At 40.3% G+C, this 17,053-nt stretch overlaps 1 protein-coding gene across 1 annotated transcript; it reads left to right on the forward strand.

Annotated features, from left to right (window-relative positions):
- The first annotated feature begins 412 nt into the window (after positions 1–412).
- Positions 413–12,046, forward strand: sfrp1a (secreted frizzled-related protein 1a). The gene is made up of 3 exons (XM_048243048.1): positions 413–1,176; positions 4,187–4,267; positions 9,875–12,046. Exons 1-3 carry the CDS (start codon positions 651–653, stop codon positions 10,195–10,197), a joined length of 930 nt encoding a protein of 309 aa, XP_048099005.1. The 5' UTR covers positions 413–650; the 3' UTR covers positions 10,198–12,046.
- The last annotated feature ends 5,007 nt before the right edge of the window (positions 12,047–17,053 follow it).

Below are 17,053 nucleotides of genomic sequence, written 5' to 3' on the forward strand. Positions count from 1 at the left end.
ACCTCCAAACTTAAGAGTTTGTTCGCGTAGGCTACTGGTGTCATTGTTCTAGAATACGAAATAAATACAAGATTCAAGCACATCCGTGTCATGTCCGAATTTAAACATGCATTGTTTTAAAATAGCCTAGTTGTCAGTGCCTCAGCGGCTGTACCATATCACCTTAACTGAGACTTGTTGCAAGAGTTTCAATAAGACAATGTACCTAAGCTTCTGGGTAGAAATAAACTTGGATAAACTCGGAAGGGAGATAGGCGTGGAAGTTTACACCGAATTTTATTCACTGGGTAATTGAGCGCTTTGATTGACATGTGCGTGCCAAAAGGTCCCGGAGCATTTCCATTGGTCGACAAGTACTTCACAATCTCCCCTTGTTCCTCCACTTTGGGCATTTCAAGCAATGCTCTCTTGGCAAGCAGCCGTGTGAGTCAGCACCCGGACTCAGCTGCAGAACCCCGTTTTGTCGGCATCGGATTTCCAGAAACTCAACTTTTAACATTTTTCCAGGTCTTTTTGGTCATCTTATTTAGGTTCTCTACACGAAGAAGATTTCATTATTTTCAGTTTTTCTTTTTTTTTTTTTACAATTAGCTCTCCATACTGAGAGCATCACATATTTTTGGATTTTTTTCCCAGTGACTGTTCAGACAATGAAGTGTTTTGCTGTTCTAGGTTTTTGGAGAGGCATTGCTGTGGCGTTGGCCATGACAATGTTCCCTGTGAGCAGTGCCTCAGAATATGAGTATGCAGACCCAAGCTGGAAGTCGGACCTGTACACCAGTGGGCGCATCTATGACAAGCCACCTCAGTGTGTGGACATCCCTGAGGACCTGAGACTCTGCCACAACGTTGGCTACGACCAGATGCTGCTACCTAACCTGCTGGAGCATGAGACCATGGCCGAGGTGAAGCAACAGGCTGGGAGCTGGGTGCCTCTGGTGCACAAGAACTGCCATCCTAGCACCCAGGTCTTCCTGTGCTCCCTGTTTGCCCCAGTTTGCATGGAGACACCCATCTACCCTTGTCGCTGGCTGTGCGAGAATGTCCGAGACGCCTGCACCCCGATCATGGAGGCGTTTGGCTTCCCCTGGCCCGAGATGCTCACCTGCGACAAGTTCCCCCTGGGCGACGTGTGCATCAGCACCCCTAATGCTACAGAAGCCTCAAAGCCTTCAGGTAACACAAACCTCTTTGTTTTCGTTTTAATGCAGCACAGGTCTGAGACTGATAATGAGGACACAAGGAAGAGGAATGCTGAATTTAAATGTGTTTTGTTGTTGTTGTTGTTGTTTAAGAAAGAAATGCCTTGTAAGTTCTGCTACACAATGGTCCTCTAAGTCAGACATGAATGGCATTGCAGATGGGGCAAGTAACCACAAAATGAGGGTATGTATGTCACACAGTGACAGTGTTGCCCACAACATGTCCTCACTCCTTGTCCACACCTTGGCAGCATCCAGAGTATACCACGTCTCAAAAATGTGGGAATTGACAGCATGTGACTTGCAGAAGACCTTGCAGTGTAAACACTAACACTTAGGATTTGGCTTTGAGAGACATGCTGACATTTTGAAGTCAACTGTATGCATGCAGGGTGATGTGACACCAGCAGTCACACCTTTTGCTTTCTGTGAGAAGTGACACTGTTGCCTTCTTAAAAGCGGTAGACTGTTATTTCAGGGGACAAGGTCTGTTTGTAGATCAGGACTCCCATGCTAACCACCTTTTGGACCTGTTCATCAGTCTTGTTTTTTTTTTTAGCCTATAGCTTCAACATTCTTTGATCTGTATTTCAAAATGTGATAGTGATGTGGTAGTTTTTTGGTAGATTTCTGTGTCCTTAAAATTTAGTATGTCTTTAACCAAGTGTTTTAGTTTTTATTTACCAAGCACATTGTTCGAAATTAATATTGCCATGCTTGTTTAACAGCTGGTAGCAATTGATTTTGAATGTTTAAGATCCAGCACATACTGGGATGTTGTCCAGTAACAAACGTTTGTGTGTATCTACTTATTTCACCCGAGGAAAAACAGCTAGAACCCATCGTTCGGATCAACAGCTCTTGCTCTCCCTTAGTACCCCCAGGCCCCAAAACAGGCATTTATTAGCTCCTCAGTTAGCTAATGACACAGACCGAGATAAAAAAAGAGGTTGTCCCACATTTGATAAGATTGCTCTGTCACCTCTGCAAATGTGATTCCCTTCAAGGCTACTACTGCTGTAAAACCCTTCCCACTGTCTTTACACCCCACAGAGATGTTAAAGTCCTGTGCACTCACATTGCCTTGTGCTACATGCCTGAGAGCAGTCTTGGTCAGATGCTTGAGTATAGAGGTGTCAGTTTTTGTTTTAAAAGGGTTAGGTATTATCTCCCCCTGACTCTACTACCTTCACAGATACTAACAGCATTTGCATTAACCCCCCCCCCACACACACACACACAAACACACAAACATTTTTTGTCTGAGAAAGTTCTGCAACGGCTTTGAGATGGTGAATTTATGTTGGAAACGTTCTGTGCCCCGAAAAACAGTGTTTGCATCACAGGGTGCTTTTATCACTTTCTCAGTGTTCCTGGCACGAGAAAGCACTTCTCCTGGAAAGGCTCAGAGCCGTCAGTTGCGAGAGACTAGGGAAAGTACATCTAACTGAGATGGCTGGCTCATAAATCGAAGGGGAATTTCCATGAAACTCTCAGTCTATGTACGTCAAGACATGAGGAAAAAATGGGAATATAAACAATAGAATCAATTAAATGGCAATGGTGGCAATGGTTGTGGCTGAAGCATATAGCAGAAGTGCTTCTGATGGGGGCACTGCACAGCAGGGGTAAGAAGCTCTTCAGTAACCAGCACAGCTGCTTAAGGTAGACAGCTCTCAGACCACACAGGCATACCTCAGCCCCGGTCACTCGCCACTTGTGATAAATAAACCAACTGTCCTGCCGTTTATAGCCACAGACCCAGAACCTGTTCAAACTATGTTTGCAAACACTTTTTTTTCTCATGCTAAATTTTAGTTATGAAGTGTGGCTGCTGATTTTTGTTTTTCATGTCCACATACCGTTTTTCATTTAAAGTTAGTTTTAATTTAATTTGTGTGCAAATAAATTTACCAAGTCATGACTCCTTGGTTCAATGGTGTTTACCTCTTCGAATGAGTTATATTTTTTGGATTTGTAGATTGTAGAGAAGATGCACTGGAAAAAGTAGAAAAGATTTACTGGAAAAAAATGTTATCCTTTTGATTATCTGAGTAGCACCTGTTGTCACAAGCATTTTCACTTGGGTGTAACTTCCACAAGGATTTGTCAAATACTTGTAATTAGTAGACAAGTGACTACAAAGAGCACTGTGTTTCAAAGGTAAACACATTTTCCATTTACTCTGGGCTGCAGTTAGTTTAGTATATACAAGGCCTTGTAAGAAGACATGCAAGAACAAAAAAATAAAAGTGAAAATAAAAACGCTAGGTACAAAAGTGGTGATTTGGGTTAAGACAATCAATCTGTCAATTTTATCTTTTTATCATTGTTGTTCCTCCTTGTTAACATTTACTTTGTTCTGCAGATGCAGAAGATATTATTTTCGTAACCAAATCACATCATGTGAATACAGTGAACACTAGTTGTTATATGAAATCTTAAGCAATTAGATTTATACTGTGGCCTTTTACAGTATAAAGGAAACATTAGTTTGTTATATTATGCTGTGAAGATGACTTTGATGATGACATTCCAGTAAACTGTCTGTTATGAGATTTGTTTGCATGCTGCATTTATTATTTGAGGAACATGAAATTCACAACTCCCGTGGCCTTGGATTCATTGTGTTGCTATCTTAAATTAATAGTAAAATAATAGTGAAATAGGCGTATTCAATTTTGAAGACAATGACAGGAGAAAGTACTATGTATTATAGTGAAGTAGACATATTTAATGCACTGCTTCATTTGTTGCCAACTTCAGTTTTTCTGTGAGAGTACTGTTTTTTTACATAAGAAAACTGTAAAATGTATATAGAATATGACAGTGAGGAATTGCCACTGTTTTATTTTCTTCACATAGTCAAATAAGCCTTTGATTTTCTTTGCAGGCGATTGCCTAGTGCATTGGTTTGTGCATTGACGGTTTAAATTCAGTTTGATCCACTTTTGTCTGACCAGACCCCATCTTGCCTCCTGCAGGTTTCTCCCCTGTCTGTCCCCCCTGTGACGACGAGATGAAGGCTGATGCTATTTTGGACCACATGTGTGCCAGTGAATTCGGTAAGCAGTTTTTACAAGTTAGCCACTTTGGTTGTAAGTTACAATTTACTATTTTCTTTAACTTGAGAAACAATTACACACCACTTTTTATTATTATTTGCTGGTTTGATTTATCAGATACAGATCTTTAAAATGAGTATAATGAATAACTTTAGTAGTCAGTACAGTAGCTAGATCAAAAAATGAAACAGTATACTCACAATAAGATGGTGTTTTGCCAAGACGTTACATTAAAATTGATTGGCCTAGTCATTAACTTTCATCCTCACAAGGCCAAGGGAATGCATAGTGAAGCCTGTATTTCTGCTGTCCTCCGCCTCCTTGTTCTTCTTCTCTCTGTTGTATTTCACCTGCCCTCTGGCTCTCTCCTCTGTATGGTTCTCCTGTCTGTATTTCTTTGTCATGGGGCTTTTGTTTGTCATTAGGTTTCTTTGCCAGAAATGCATTTAAAAAGTGTTGTTGTGATTTAGATTATGCCTTGGTGGTGTCTTTCATCACGGATTCAGGTTTTTTTTATGGAAGCTTCTCAATCCCTTCAATCCCTTTACATAAACATGTTCTCAAGAGTGGAAAAACACCACTGCCATCCCTCTCTTGTCTTGGGATTCATAGCTGAATTGATAGTGGTTGTTATGTATACAGAAAAAAGAATGCTCAAGAGATAGGACTGAGGGCCCATTGTGATTTTGGCTGCAGAATGCTGCCTTCAACAAACAAATAAAAGTTGTCAAATAAAGGCAACATTGATCAAGTTTGTATTCCATCTCAAGTCAATGGAAAATGAATGGCATGAAAAACATAAATGTATTGCTATCAGTCAGATTGAGGGCAGATGAATGATTACTTTTATTTTTAAACGAGTCATGCAGTTCACTAAGTTGACCAAGAGTTTATCAATGTTGAAACCCACAGGCATTTTAAGTGTCATGAAAACAACTGAATAGTTGTGACCACCATAAATCCATACCGTGTTTTAACATTACAATTTCAAGGTTATCAGTTTGTATGTAATGGAAGAGAGCTGATCCAAAGTGGTAGTAAAACCTTTTACTTGGCAGTCATTTGGGGCAATAAACTGGGGTGTTTGTTCTGCTGTCTGGCCCTTGGGAAGTGACAAGAACCCCGAGACTGACCCCTGCTCAGGGTGATCACTCGACACCGTATGGTGTCGTTGAGGGCCTAGTGCCACATCTCAATTCTTACCTCATTTTCAGGGTTATGACCAAATCAGCGAAGAACCTAAAATGATTGATAAAAAAAATAAGACACTTGAATATGTAATACATGTAATTAATATAGGATTTATATTTATATTTGGAATAAACAGAAGATCTGACAGAGAGCTTTTATTTAAATATCTGTGTACCATTATGGTCTCCCATTGCATAAATGCATGGAATCATGCAACAGTTTAAAAGACCATTCAAGTCACCACTGACTAAAATTAGGATAGGTTTGGCTATAATTCCATGGCCTTGCATCCTTCATGCTTGATATCTGATTTGACATCTGAGCACTAGTCCCTGACGATGACTGTTAAATGATGCCATTCTTGAAGCAATTAAGCCTAATCATGATAACATTTGTGTGGCCCAAAAATAACCCAAGTGGACCCTGACGTTTTATTAGTCCTGATGTTAACTGATTTGCTAACCCTGAACCGTATATCTTGCAGGTGACTGTGGCTCCACATGTGGAGACAAGCTTGTGTACCGTTCCGTCAGCTCCCTGAGCGGCGACTGTGTTTGTTTTGGCAGCGCCTTATGAGTGCTGACCCTGAGATTTAATCACTGGCTCATTTGTTATCCTGTAATCTTCACTGGTGGGGGAGAGGCATCTGTAGCAACTATTAGTGTTACAACACGCTTTTGTCAACAGTTACACAAAACTGTAATCATTATTAGTAATTTTGAGAATAGTTTATTTATTTCATTTTTTTCCTTAAGGGGATGGGGGATGGTCTTTTTTTTCTTTGTGATACTGGTTTAACTGTAATCATTTGGAAACATTTCAGTGACAGCAGGCTAGAGTGGAACCTCTTCCAAGTCGCTTTGATCTTTTAATGGCAATGATTGTAACTTAACAGACAGCGTCACCTCGACCCGAGCTGGTGAAAGATTTGCAGCTGCAGTTCGGCTGCTATCATGATTTACACCCGTCGCAGCAGGTTTATTATGCTCCCCGGCAACAAACTTTGTAGCCCCCTCAATTGAAGGCCTGCATGCACTTTTGTAGTAAATGACGCATGCTCGATTTTCCTCCTCTTCCTCTCCCTCTCCTCCTTCTTCTTCTTCTTCTTCTTCTTCTTCTTCTTCTTCTTGTTTCTGGGAGGCAGTAAACAACGCTGTGCATCAGCAATGCTCCGGCTCCTGCCCCTTTCGCTCCCCCTGGCAGACAGAGCCCATGTTTGTGAATAGTTTGAGCGCAGCGCTCCTGCTGTGTTTACGACGCGGCCCCAGAGAAGCCGGAGAGGAGCCTGGCCCTCCATGCGGAGAAGGGCCGAGAGGAAGTAAGGGGTCGCAGGTCAGAGCAAAAGGTTAAACACCCCCAATGACCGCTGAGTGGAGGGGGGCGGGCGGCCACTGGCCCTCGCCACACTCCTCGGGCGTTTCCACCGTCTGGTTTAATTCTGAACTTTTTCCCTTAAGCGTAGAATTGATGATGCAGGTTTCATTTTAGGTCAGCCATAGATTACTGTGTCATATATAATAGAGATGCATGCTTGGTTTATGTGAGGGGCAAAGAGGTCACTCGTTATAGCTCAGTATGTTGTCTGACTAAATATTTACAAGAGCTGTCTCCAGTGATGCAGTAATCCTGATGTGCTCGTTTCTCTGCTGAGAATTTCATTTAGGCAGAATGAGCTTCTGTTTGTGAATCCTCTACAAGATAATAACTTGATAAAATAGGCCCCTCTGTTGCTCTGTAATGAAATACAGACACACATTCCGCTCTATTTATAAATGCACATGGTACAGTTCGTATACAGATACCCCTGCATTGACATGTTTCTCATGGTCTGACTGTCTGCTATGATAAGATTCGGAAACTATGAAATTTAGATGAAGTACCAGGGGATCTTTGTTAGGATTAAGGCCAGAATTTATATCTGGCGCTTTTGCTTAACATTTAAATGGTTTCATGTGGTGTTTGGACTCGGACCATCCTTATTGCATTTTTGTATAATGCTCTGTGATATTGAGTAGGAAGGAGAGTATAGTGTAGTCCCCAGGAGACATTAGACCAGATAATTTGTGATTGTCAAATGTTGTTGGAGGGGGGAAAAAGTTCTATATTGCAGTCCTGAAGCTATTTTTGCTAAACCAACTGCAAAGATGTTCTCCAGAACGGGGTAACATTCTGCCTATAGTGACTCAGAGCACAAGAAGCTTAAGGTGCACAGAAAGTTCATAGCTTTGTTAAAGCGGGATCTGAAGCAGATAAAGTGGTTCCTTGGGTGGGCTCGGGCTTCTCTTTATTACTTTGCTTATTATGAATGCTGCCCATTTTGATTCAGTTTAAGACTAAGCCACCTCCAAGAATAAGTTCAAGGGACTGAGACGCCGGATAAAGGCTCTTAATCCGTACCATGTGCACTGTTAATACCTGGAAAAACAGTTTTTTTTCTACAATGGTCATTAATTGTGAAAGTCTGAAGGTGTTAGAGATGGGCACTGCCACTTTGCCTAGTTTCCTGGGAGCATGGGGCTCGCATGAGTTTTTTAAACTCTATAGCACGCAGTGCTTACAACCCTACACGGCTCACACTTTTTTTTCCTTCCAGGGAGGGCTGTTTCCTCTACGAGCTGCTAAGAATATAAGTCACGGTTCAAAGAGATATGGGCAAGGATTACTTTTACCATGGTTTAGTCCCCGGCGTGTGATGGCGACTGACAGTGATTTTTATGGAACAATTAGCAGTAAATCTCGGCTTGGGTGTCAGAGTTTTCATGCCTCTTGGGAAACCTCACCATCATTAAGCGAAATTACTGTCTAGGTGGCAAAAAGCCTGAAGTTTACACAAGGGTCACGAGGCAAAACCACAGCGTGACGGAGAGAGTGGAAGTGATGAAGATGCACATACAGTATGCAATGTCTTACTCATTTCCCATCGCCGCTGTTAAGATAAGTGTTGTAGTGTGCTGTGGCGAGTTGCTTTGTACATCAGGACTGATAGAAGCAAAAGAGGGCACCCTCATGTTCATGGGTTGAAGAGCGATCCCTCTGGGGTTGACTCATGCACACGTACGGCAGAGAAGGTGAGGGAAACAAACAGATTAAGAGGTTAAAGAGAGTTTAGTGAAAGATCAAGCAGATTTAAGCAAATCTAAGGAGAAGTGTGGGATTAAGGAGAGATGAAAGTCGGAGCGGTCAGTCTGGCCTAGGACTGCTCAACGGACGAAATCAAGGAAATGAGGCATGGTTCATTTTTGGTCACTTTTCTTTTTCCACATTCTAGGGAGACAGTGACTCATGGACTGAGGGCAGGTCCATCTGTCCCGTTTGATATTTCAGATGTCCGACTGCTAGAAGACCACTGACCTATTCCTAATTGGCACAGGCTCATAACGGGTGTATTCCCATGAATGAATATTCAAAGATCAGGTTACATCTGGAGTTGAAATTTCCTGAGTTAACAAAATGCCAAAAGGGCATAAGGCATGTCGTCTTTCTGTGGATTGGGATCATGATATATGCCCTATCCTTTCCTCCACACCCCCCATGCACACACCCCCAGGCCTTTCTAAAAGAGTTATGCTATTGATTACAAGCCCTCTTAAAGTCTTAAATGTGCTCTAAGAAGTTACATTTAGGTCAGGTTTTGTATCCACACTGACTAGTTTGCATTGGCTGGCTCAGGGACAAGAGAAAATGATACATTTACACTACAGTATGTATTAATCTTTTTAGGTGCCTTTAACCAAAGTCACTTTCGACAAAAATTAACATTTTCATTAGTGTGTTTGCTCCCTGTGAATGAAAGAACAGAAGACACACAGATAAAACAAGGGTTTTGCATTCACAAATGGGACAAGTCCAGCGAGTTCAAAAATATTTCATATTCATGGCATCATATCTGAGTAAATTAACAACAGTAGTATTTTGAGGTAGGTAGCTATTGCTATTTAGATAGATGGGTAAACCTTAATGAAGGGGAAGCCAAACCTGTAAACCTTTGGAAACCTAGGACTGTAAACCTTTAATAATAGGTAATACTGAAACCTTTACGCCTATTTGTGCTCTTTTCTCTAGCGTTACTTAGTCAACTAATCTCCTCTTTGTGGGACCTGGTCTTGGGCTGCCCGATAGGCATACCCTTTGCAATACAAGCCTCTCTTGCCGCTCGGCCTGACTGTGACCTGCTCCCAGAGGGAAAGGGAGAATGTGACGCACTTTGGATTATTATTGTGCTCTGAAGCCAGAAGGGCTACTATAACTTTTCAGCTTTTTTCTCTTTCTTTCTGATTTTTCTTTTTTTGGCAAATGCTTCTTTGTACAAGATGAGGGGTGTGGGGGGTAGAAGCCACCAGTGTTTTGAGGGAAAATATGACTTGCCTCTCACCTCAGTTTATTTAACTGTCACACTTCTTCAACCTATTCTTTCAGCCATCAAGACCAAAATCAAGGAGGTCAAAAGGGAACAGAATGACCGTAAGGTGATCCTGCAGAAGAAGAAGAAGATACTTAAGCAAAGCACACTAAAGAAGAAGGACTTAAAGAAGCTCGTGCTGTACCTGAAGAATGGAGCAGACTGCCCATGTCAGCAACTAGACAACCTGGGAAACACTTACCTGATCATGGGCCGCAAGGTGGACAAGCAGTACCTCCTGACAGGCATTCACAAATGGGACAAGTCCAGCAAGGAGTTCAAAAAGACCATGAAGAAACTCAAGACCCACAAATGCCCAGCTTTTGAGAATGTTTTTTAAATAATCTGTTTTGTTTATTTGTTTCGTTTGTTTCTTTTTGCATCTCATTATACACATGAACTTGCACAACCAAGCAACCCAGAATATTGCCTATATTTTCATTGTTTATATAAATATATATATATATATTTCTATGTGTATTTACAGATTTACCATTGTAGTGAGTCCCTTATTTTGTGTGCAGTGGGGCTCTGATGGTGTAGAACTGGTGACGTTGAAAGAAAATAAATGCAGTAGATTCTTAAAATATCAAACATAATGGATCACTTATGTACATAACCACATACATGTCCAGAGAATGTTATAAAATAATGAGAAACATCATAACAGAATTTTGATATCTCTTGTACAATTCTGACCTGAGTCAAGAATTGGTCATTGTGATCACCAGAAGTGAAGTGGAATGGTAAAGGCCATACATACAGACAATACTTCCATCATCCCATAACCATCACCACAACATATCACTGTGACAGCGTGTCCTAACAGCATGTGATGAGAGCGAACATTAGTGATAAAATCTGTTTTAATTACATTGTTTTCAATTGGAATGTCCTGACAAAATGCAATGCGAAGCAGTACTGTGCAATGCGACATTTTGAGAACTTTTTTCAGATGCCCCGTTTCCATTTTCTTTCTGTCGCTAGCATTGCTCTGCTACTTTGAATAAGAAATATGACTCAATAGAAGGGTATATTTAACAGATTCAGTGTGGACAGATAGCATTAAATGCTACAAGACAGTCGCTCGCTCGGATCCTGTTAGGACACATTGTTACTTAAGACTCTGATATATAAAACTCAGACATACAAGTTGAGTCATAAGAATGTTCAGAATCGCTATGTACTGTGAAGTAGTCTCAAGGATGTCCATCTTTTTAGTGATGTCATTGTGCGTTTAACTCGTATTTTTGGGACAAATCAAATGAGAACAAATGTACGTGCTATATTTCTTAATTTCATTTTTTTGTGATTTAGCCCATCAGATAAAATAGCTCTAGGAAGTAATGAAATAATGAATAGGGCCTACTGGTTAAGCACATACATTTTTAAAACAGGATAGAAATGGCATGCAAATCACTGTCATCTTAATCCCATACATGGTTAGTTAGTTTGAAACCTGTTCTGAAAAGTGACTACCCCAAAACTTAAATACAGAAAAGTGAAGATATGCCAGTCTAATTCCTTGGACTCATGGACTGTTATGTATACATGACTCAAGACAACACAAATTTACCGATGTGCATACACTGCACTCAAACATGAGTCTAAATGGTAAATGTCTGTCCAAGATTAAACCATCGTTCTGTAGCTTGAAATGCACTGTTTTGTGTCCTAAAATCACTTAGAAGAAATGGTTAGTGACATGACCATGTGCCCCCCATGCATTGAAATGTAAATGTATAAGACAGAATCAAAGGTGTTTAATTATATGCTTGATTTGTATGTATGTCACCAAGTGTCATGTCCCTGCTATTTTCTATGTAAGAGCAACACGTCTATAAGTTGATAGTTTCATTAGTGCACCTCAATTGTATACAATCCTGTACAATCAGCTTGTGTTTTGTCAAACAGTTTCTAAGTATAACAACCCCAACAATTAGGTAATGATGACTAATGGATAATTACAGTTTAATAGCAGACAGAACATCTGGTCACAGATAGGGCTTAAATTCTAAAAAGGCAAAGGCCTTACATGGAGCCTTGGTGTACAAATCACAAGAAAGAAACTGACTTGTTGACTACATCCATTATTGTGACTTTTTTTAAACTCTGCTCTACTACAGTAAAACTTTATAAAACATATCTGCTGTAAATACACATACGTGAATAAAAAGAGGTAATAATGACATTTGGCTTCCAGGTGTTCAGGTGTACATTTTCAAAATATGTGCCATATATCTATTTTCCAAGATAGGTTTTCAACAGCTTTTTTGTTCTGGTTTAATTTTTGATTCCAAAAGAAAAAGCTCATTACCTTTTATGCATTTAACTGTTAAGATAGAAATATGTTCAGTGAATATAGAAGTTTAATTCAATCGAAGGCCAATGCAATCATTGTCCCATTTCTCTCTCTTTCTCACTCACTCACTCACACACACACACACACACACACACACACACACACACTCGCCCTCACACAGAGAGAGACAGGCAGACAGACAGACAGACAGATAGAGAGAACATTTCTCTCAATTAATGTATAATATTGTGATATAGTACAGAAATGTCTAGCTTATCAGTGATCATCATGTTAATTTCTAAACATATGGTAAATGACACTTCAGTTCAAACAGAACTAATATAGTTAATGGAAATCATCTTCTGCTCTGCTGCCTCTATATAAATACACCTTTTGTTATTTATTCGTGCTGCTTAAGCAGAAAAAAGATTCCACAGCATCTGATATAGTTTGCACAAAAGCCATCTCACATGCTAAAGCATGGAATCAATATTTGTCGGGTCCCAAGTAAAAATCCTGAGGATATTACTTTTAGATGGAATAGATAGCAGTTTGGCTCAAGGACTAAGAGAGAGCAGAGCATAGAGGAGAAATGTGTGCTTCACAGGCCAGAGTCGAAATTCTTGGACTGCTTTCAAATTGGCAGATGCTTCACATCAGCACTAATATTTGTGAGCAGCTTGTACTCTTATAAGGCAAATTTGCTCTCTATTTTACAACTATTCCATCAAAACTTGAATGGTTTTAGTTCTGTGCCATTAGAAATATACTTCATATTTATTCAATCACATTGTTGTTTCCTCTCAAATTAATAATAAACACTGTTTACATAATAGTTACACATTTCCCTTCAGGATATGAATACAAATAGGAAGATAAATGGCCTGCAGAAGTAGATATCTTAACTCATCGGTGTCAATGTCCCTCTGTTCATAATTTGCTTTGACCCCGATCTGTATTAACTTCTTGCTGTTCCATGCAACTAATGCAATCATCCCTCACTGATTATTTTCCATTGCTGAATTAGGATGAAACAAAAAGCAAAACAGGAATGCTGAGTAATGGCTGGCCATGCCAAAGTCAATGTAACATTGTCTATTTTGGAAAATTGGTCCAAGTCAGTCACCAGTCACCTACACAACCACTGTGTTGCCAAATACTGTAGACCTGTGTAAATATTTAAGCAATATGGGGCTGATTTATTAGTTAAGAGAGTGTATTAAACTTGTCAGGGTTTGTTGACTTAGCTTGATCTGATGACAGTTTCTGAAATGTGTATGCAAACATTACTATACATACATTCAGATGTGCTTTGGATGGGCAGAGTGTAATTCATGTTTGATACAGGTAGTCCAATGGAGTCCTTTCACCATCCGGATATGAGTGTCTGCTATAAACATCCTCCATGGAAGATCATGGGGATGTGGCAGTAGAGATGTACTGACCTTGATGTATTTATACAGAAAATAAAAGATCATTCATCTGTCCATGTTAATCAAAGTGGGATTGCTTAATCTGGCAATACACAAATCTTAAAAACTCCGAAGAATCTCCACTGACCAATATCTCAGCAGGCAAGGAATATTTCAAATTATTGCAAGAGCTCAGAGGATATTGAATATTATTACAGTATAATATGTATAATATCATAGTATCATAGTCCTGGGGATGTCTCTGCCTATATTTGTTTCAATGTTTCAATAATATATCTTTGTTATGGTATTGGTCTTGGTACCAGTCAGAAAGCATGGGGTAAGTCTACAGCACAGGAGAAGAGCAAGCAGCAAGAGCAAGCTAGACATTTAACAGCGGTTTCTCAAGAAAAACAAGGAAAATGGATAATCTGACGTTAAAATGGGTATTGAGAGGAGAGCTATGCATCATTGATACTAACCACAATAAATTCATTGTAGGAACCACTCATCAGATTAGGTAGGATACTCAACAAATCAGGTTCTAAAATCACTGGCGTATTTCCGTGAGAACAAGAGAGTTGAGGTTATCTCTTTGCCGGGAAATGACAGGGACAGTTGAATTTTGTTCGTGTTTTGTTTGTGTTTTGTGAGGCAAATACAAGCAATACAGGAAGATGGGGCAAAGCACGGGACTGGAAGCTCCTGGTGGATGTCGCAAGGCAACCCAAGTACAATAGTGTATTGTTGTATAAGTATATATACTCTTTTGATCCCGTGAGGGAAATTTGGTCTCTGCATTTATCCCAATCCATGAATTAGTGAAACACACTCAGCACACACTAATCCTGGCGCAGTGAGCTGCCTGCAATAACAGCGGCGCTTGGGGAGCAGTGAGGGGTTAGGTGCCTTGCTCAAGGGCACTTCAGCCGTTCCTACTGGTCGGGGTTTGAACCGGCAACCCTCCGGTTACAAGTCCGAAGCACTAACCAGGAGGCCACGGCTGCCCCTTGTGACTGCTTTGAGACCAGACATGGTGTTGTGTGGGGGTGTGTGAGCAGATCATCTGCTTTACTAAGTTAAGTATTCCCTTTGAAGATGTGATGATGAAGTCTTAAAGGAAGAATTCCAAATATACAGAACTGGTAGCAGAAGTGAGTGGACGCGGCTGGCAAGCACACACAAGACCAGTGGAGATAGGTCTTAGACGCTTTGTAACAAAGTCAGCCACAACACAAAGGAGCTGTAAAAGAGTTATCTGAGGCTGCTGAAAAGGCAAGCCAATGGCTATGGCTAAGACGCACACAGACTACTTGGGTTCATGTTGTAACCTGAATTGACTGAGATTTTGAAATCTTGTCGCTGTGTTTCTGGAGTGCTAGTTGTTGGTGCCTGCATGAAGCACTTACGATTTGGATGGTTATGTTGCTGATCGGATCATAAATGGCAACAGCAATGAAGAGGATTGACTGAAGAATTTGTTGGTATTTGTTGGTGTCTGCATCAAGGTTTTGTCTGGTTATGCAACAAAGAAGAATGACTTTAAAAAGTTTTGGCAGAGAAATGAGTGTGGAGGGGGGTGGGTCTGGGACGCCAGACACTACTGTTCTTCAGCGAAACACTGATGAAAGAAGGTGTCTGCCTTCTTGGATAATCCAAGTGAAATGCTCCGTTGGTGGTGATGTTTTTTTTTTTAGTACGAAGGTTGCATTGTTAGACATTTTGTTTTTATTGCTTTGGTTGCTGGAAGGAGGATTGTTACAGATCTTGGGTACAACATGTGGCATGTTTGGCATTGTCGTTGTATCCTGCTTCATGTTGTGCAATGTTAAATAGGCTTGGTTGTTGATTGGCAGCTGTGGGAAATCCTTTATCTACAGCTCTAGGAACACCTCTCCTGTGTATATCTGAAAAATACATTGATGCAAATGTACGAGGAGCTATTTGAGGTTTTGTGTCATGTGCTTTAGCATCTAAAGATTTACAAACAAGGCAAACAGATCACACGTCTAACAAGGCGACTGTCATATTCTCATATAAATCATCTGTTATATTTTTATAGCATACTCAGCAGACACAGTCCAAGAATGTAAGTTAAATTTATCAATTTTGTGTTTACTTTTCAGCTGCATTATTTGTTTACAATATTTTCATACTGAATCATGCCACAATGTTTGTTTTCTATTTCCAGACCCAGGACTGTATATAGACATTTTTACTGCACACCCTGACCACCGAATCCACTAAATTTCACAAAAAAGTGTACCTGATTAAAATCCCTGTGTGAAATGTTTAGTGTAAACATTATTATGGATGTGATCCATTAAATTCATGAATAAGCAAACAGGTAGAATCCTGGTTGTTTCGCATCAGTTTTCAGCTATTTTAAGATGTAGTAACACATTTCAAAGTATCCTAAGATGTAACATATTAGGCAACGTAAAGACCTTTTCCTCTATTTCCTGAAGAATAAACAAGGGATATTCTCACAGAACTCTCTCAGCGAGATAGTCTTCAGTAAATTAAGACATTCTTAAATGGTAACAACACATTATACAGTCCAGACGCAAGACAGCAGAAATTAATATGATACTGTCAAAACCACAACGAACCAAGTGTAACTTATTATTATGACTGCCGCGCAGCGAAGCGGCGGTCATATAGGTTTAGTCAGATTTTTTTTTTTTTCTTTTTCACATGGCCAAATTTCCGTCAAGGATTCCCGGGACACTGAAAGACCGGGGTACACTTGGTGGGCATGTAACCCCACATGGATAGCATGGAATCATCATTTTTTCGTTTTGATCTGTAGCCCCCCCACTGGACTGGAACCCCCGAAAGGAGGGTAGGGCAGACACAGTTTTCTGTGAATATCTCGAGAACCGTAGGGTTTAGGAGGACCACCTTTTTTTTGTATGTTGATCTCAAGGGGCCATGTCAACCCAAAAAAAGTAAAAATGAGGTGTTTTCATCACAATATCTCTGGCTGACATGGTCAAAACTGCACAAAATTGAATGTGTAGGATCATTATGACACCCTTCGAATGCATGCCAAGTTTTGTGAACTTTCGTTCATGGGGGGCCTTACAATAAAATAATTTATGCGTACATTTAGTGACCGTACACCAACAGAGTTTTCTGTGAATATCTTGAGAACCGTAGGGCCTAGGGTGACCAATTTTTTGCGTATGTTTGCCTCCAGGGGTCATGTTAACCCATTCCATATGCACACATGTGCATAAACAGATACACACGCACACACATACATTCACAGTAATCATATGTATGACACATACTCACACAGTGTAGATATGTACGCATGCATGCACATGCACACACACAGGCACATACACAGGCATACACACACACGCACACACACACACACACACACACACACACATAAACATAAACATGTACATGCAGACATGCACACAATTCAAGAATTTCTCAGAATTATGAACAGGCAAGATGGGGGTGGGGTT

The sequence above is a fragment of the Alosa alosa genome, chromosome 5 (assembly GCF_017589495.1).
Source record: "Alosa alosa isolate M-15738 ecotype Scorff River chromosome 5, AALO_Geno_1.1, whole genome shotgun sequence".
In the NCBI taxonomy this organism is placed as follows: Eukaryota; Metazoa; Chordata; class Actinopteri; order Clupeiformes; family Clupeidae; genus Alosa; species Alosa alosa.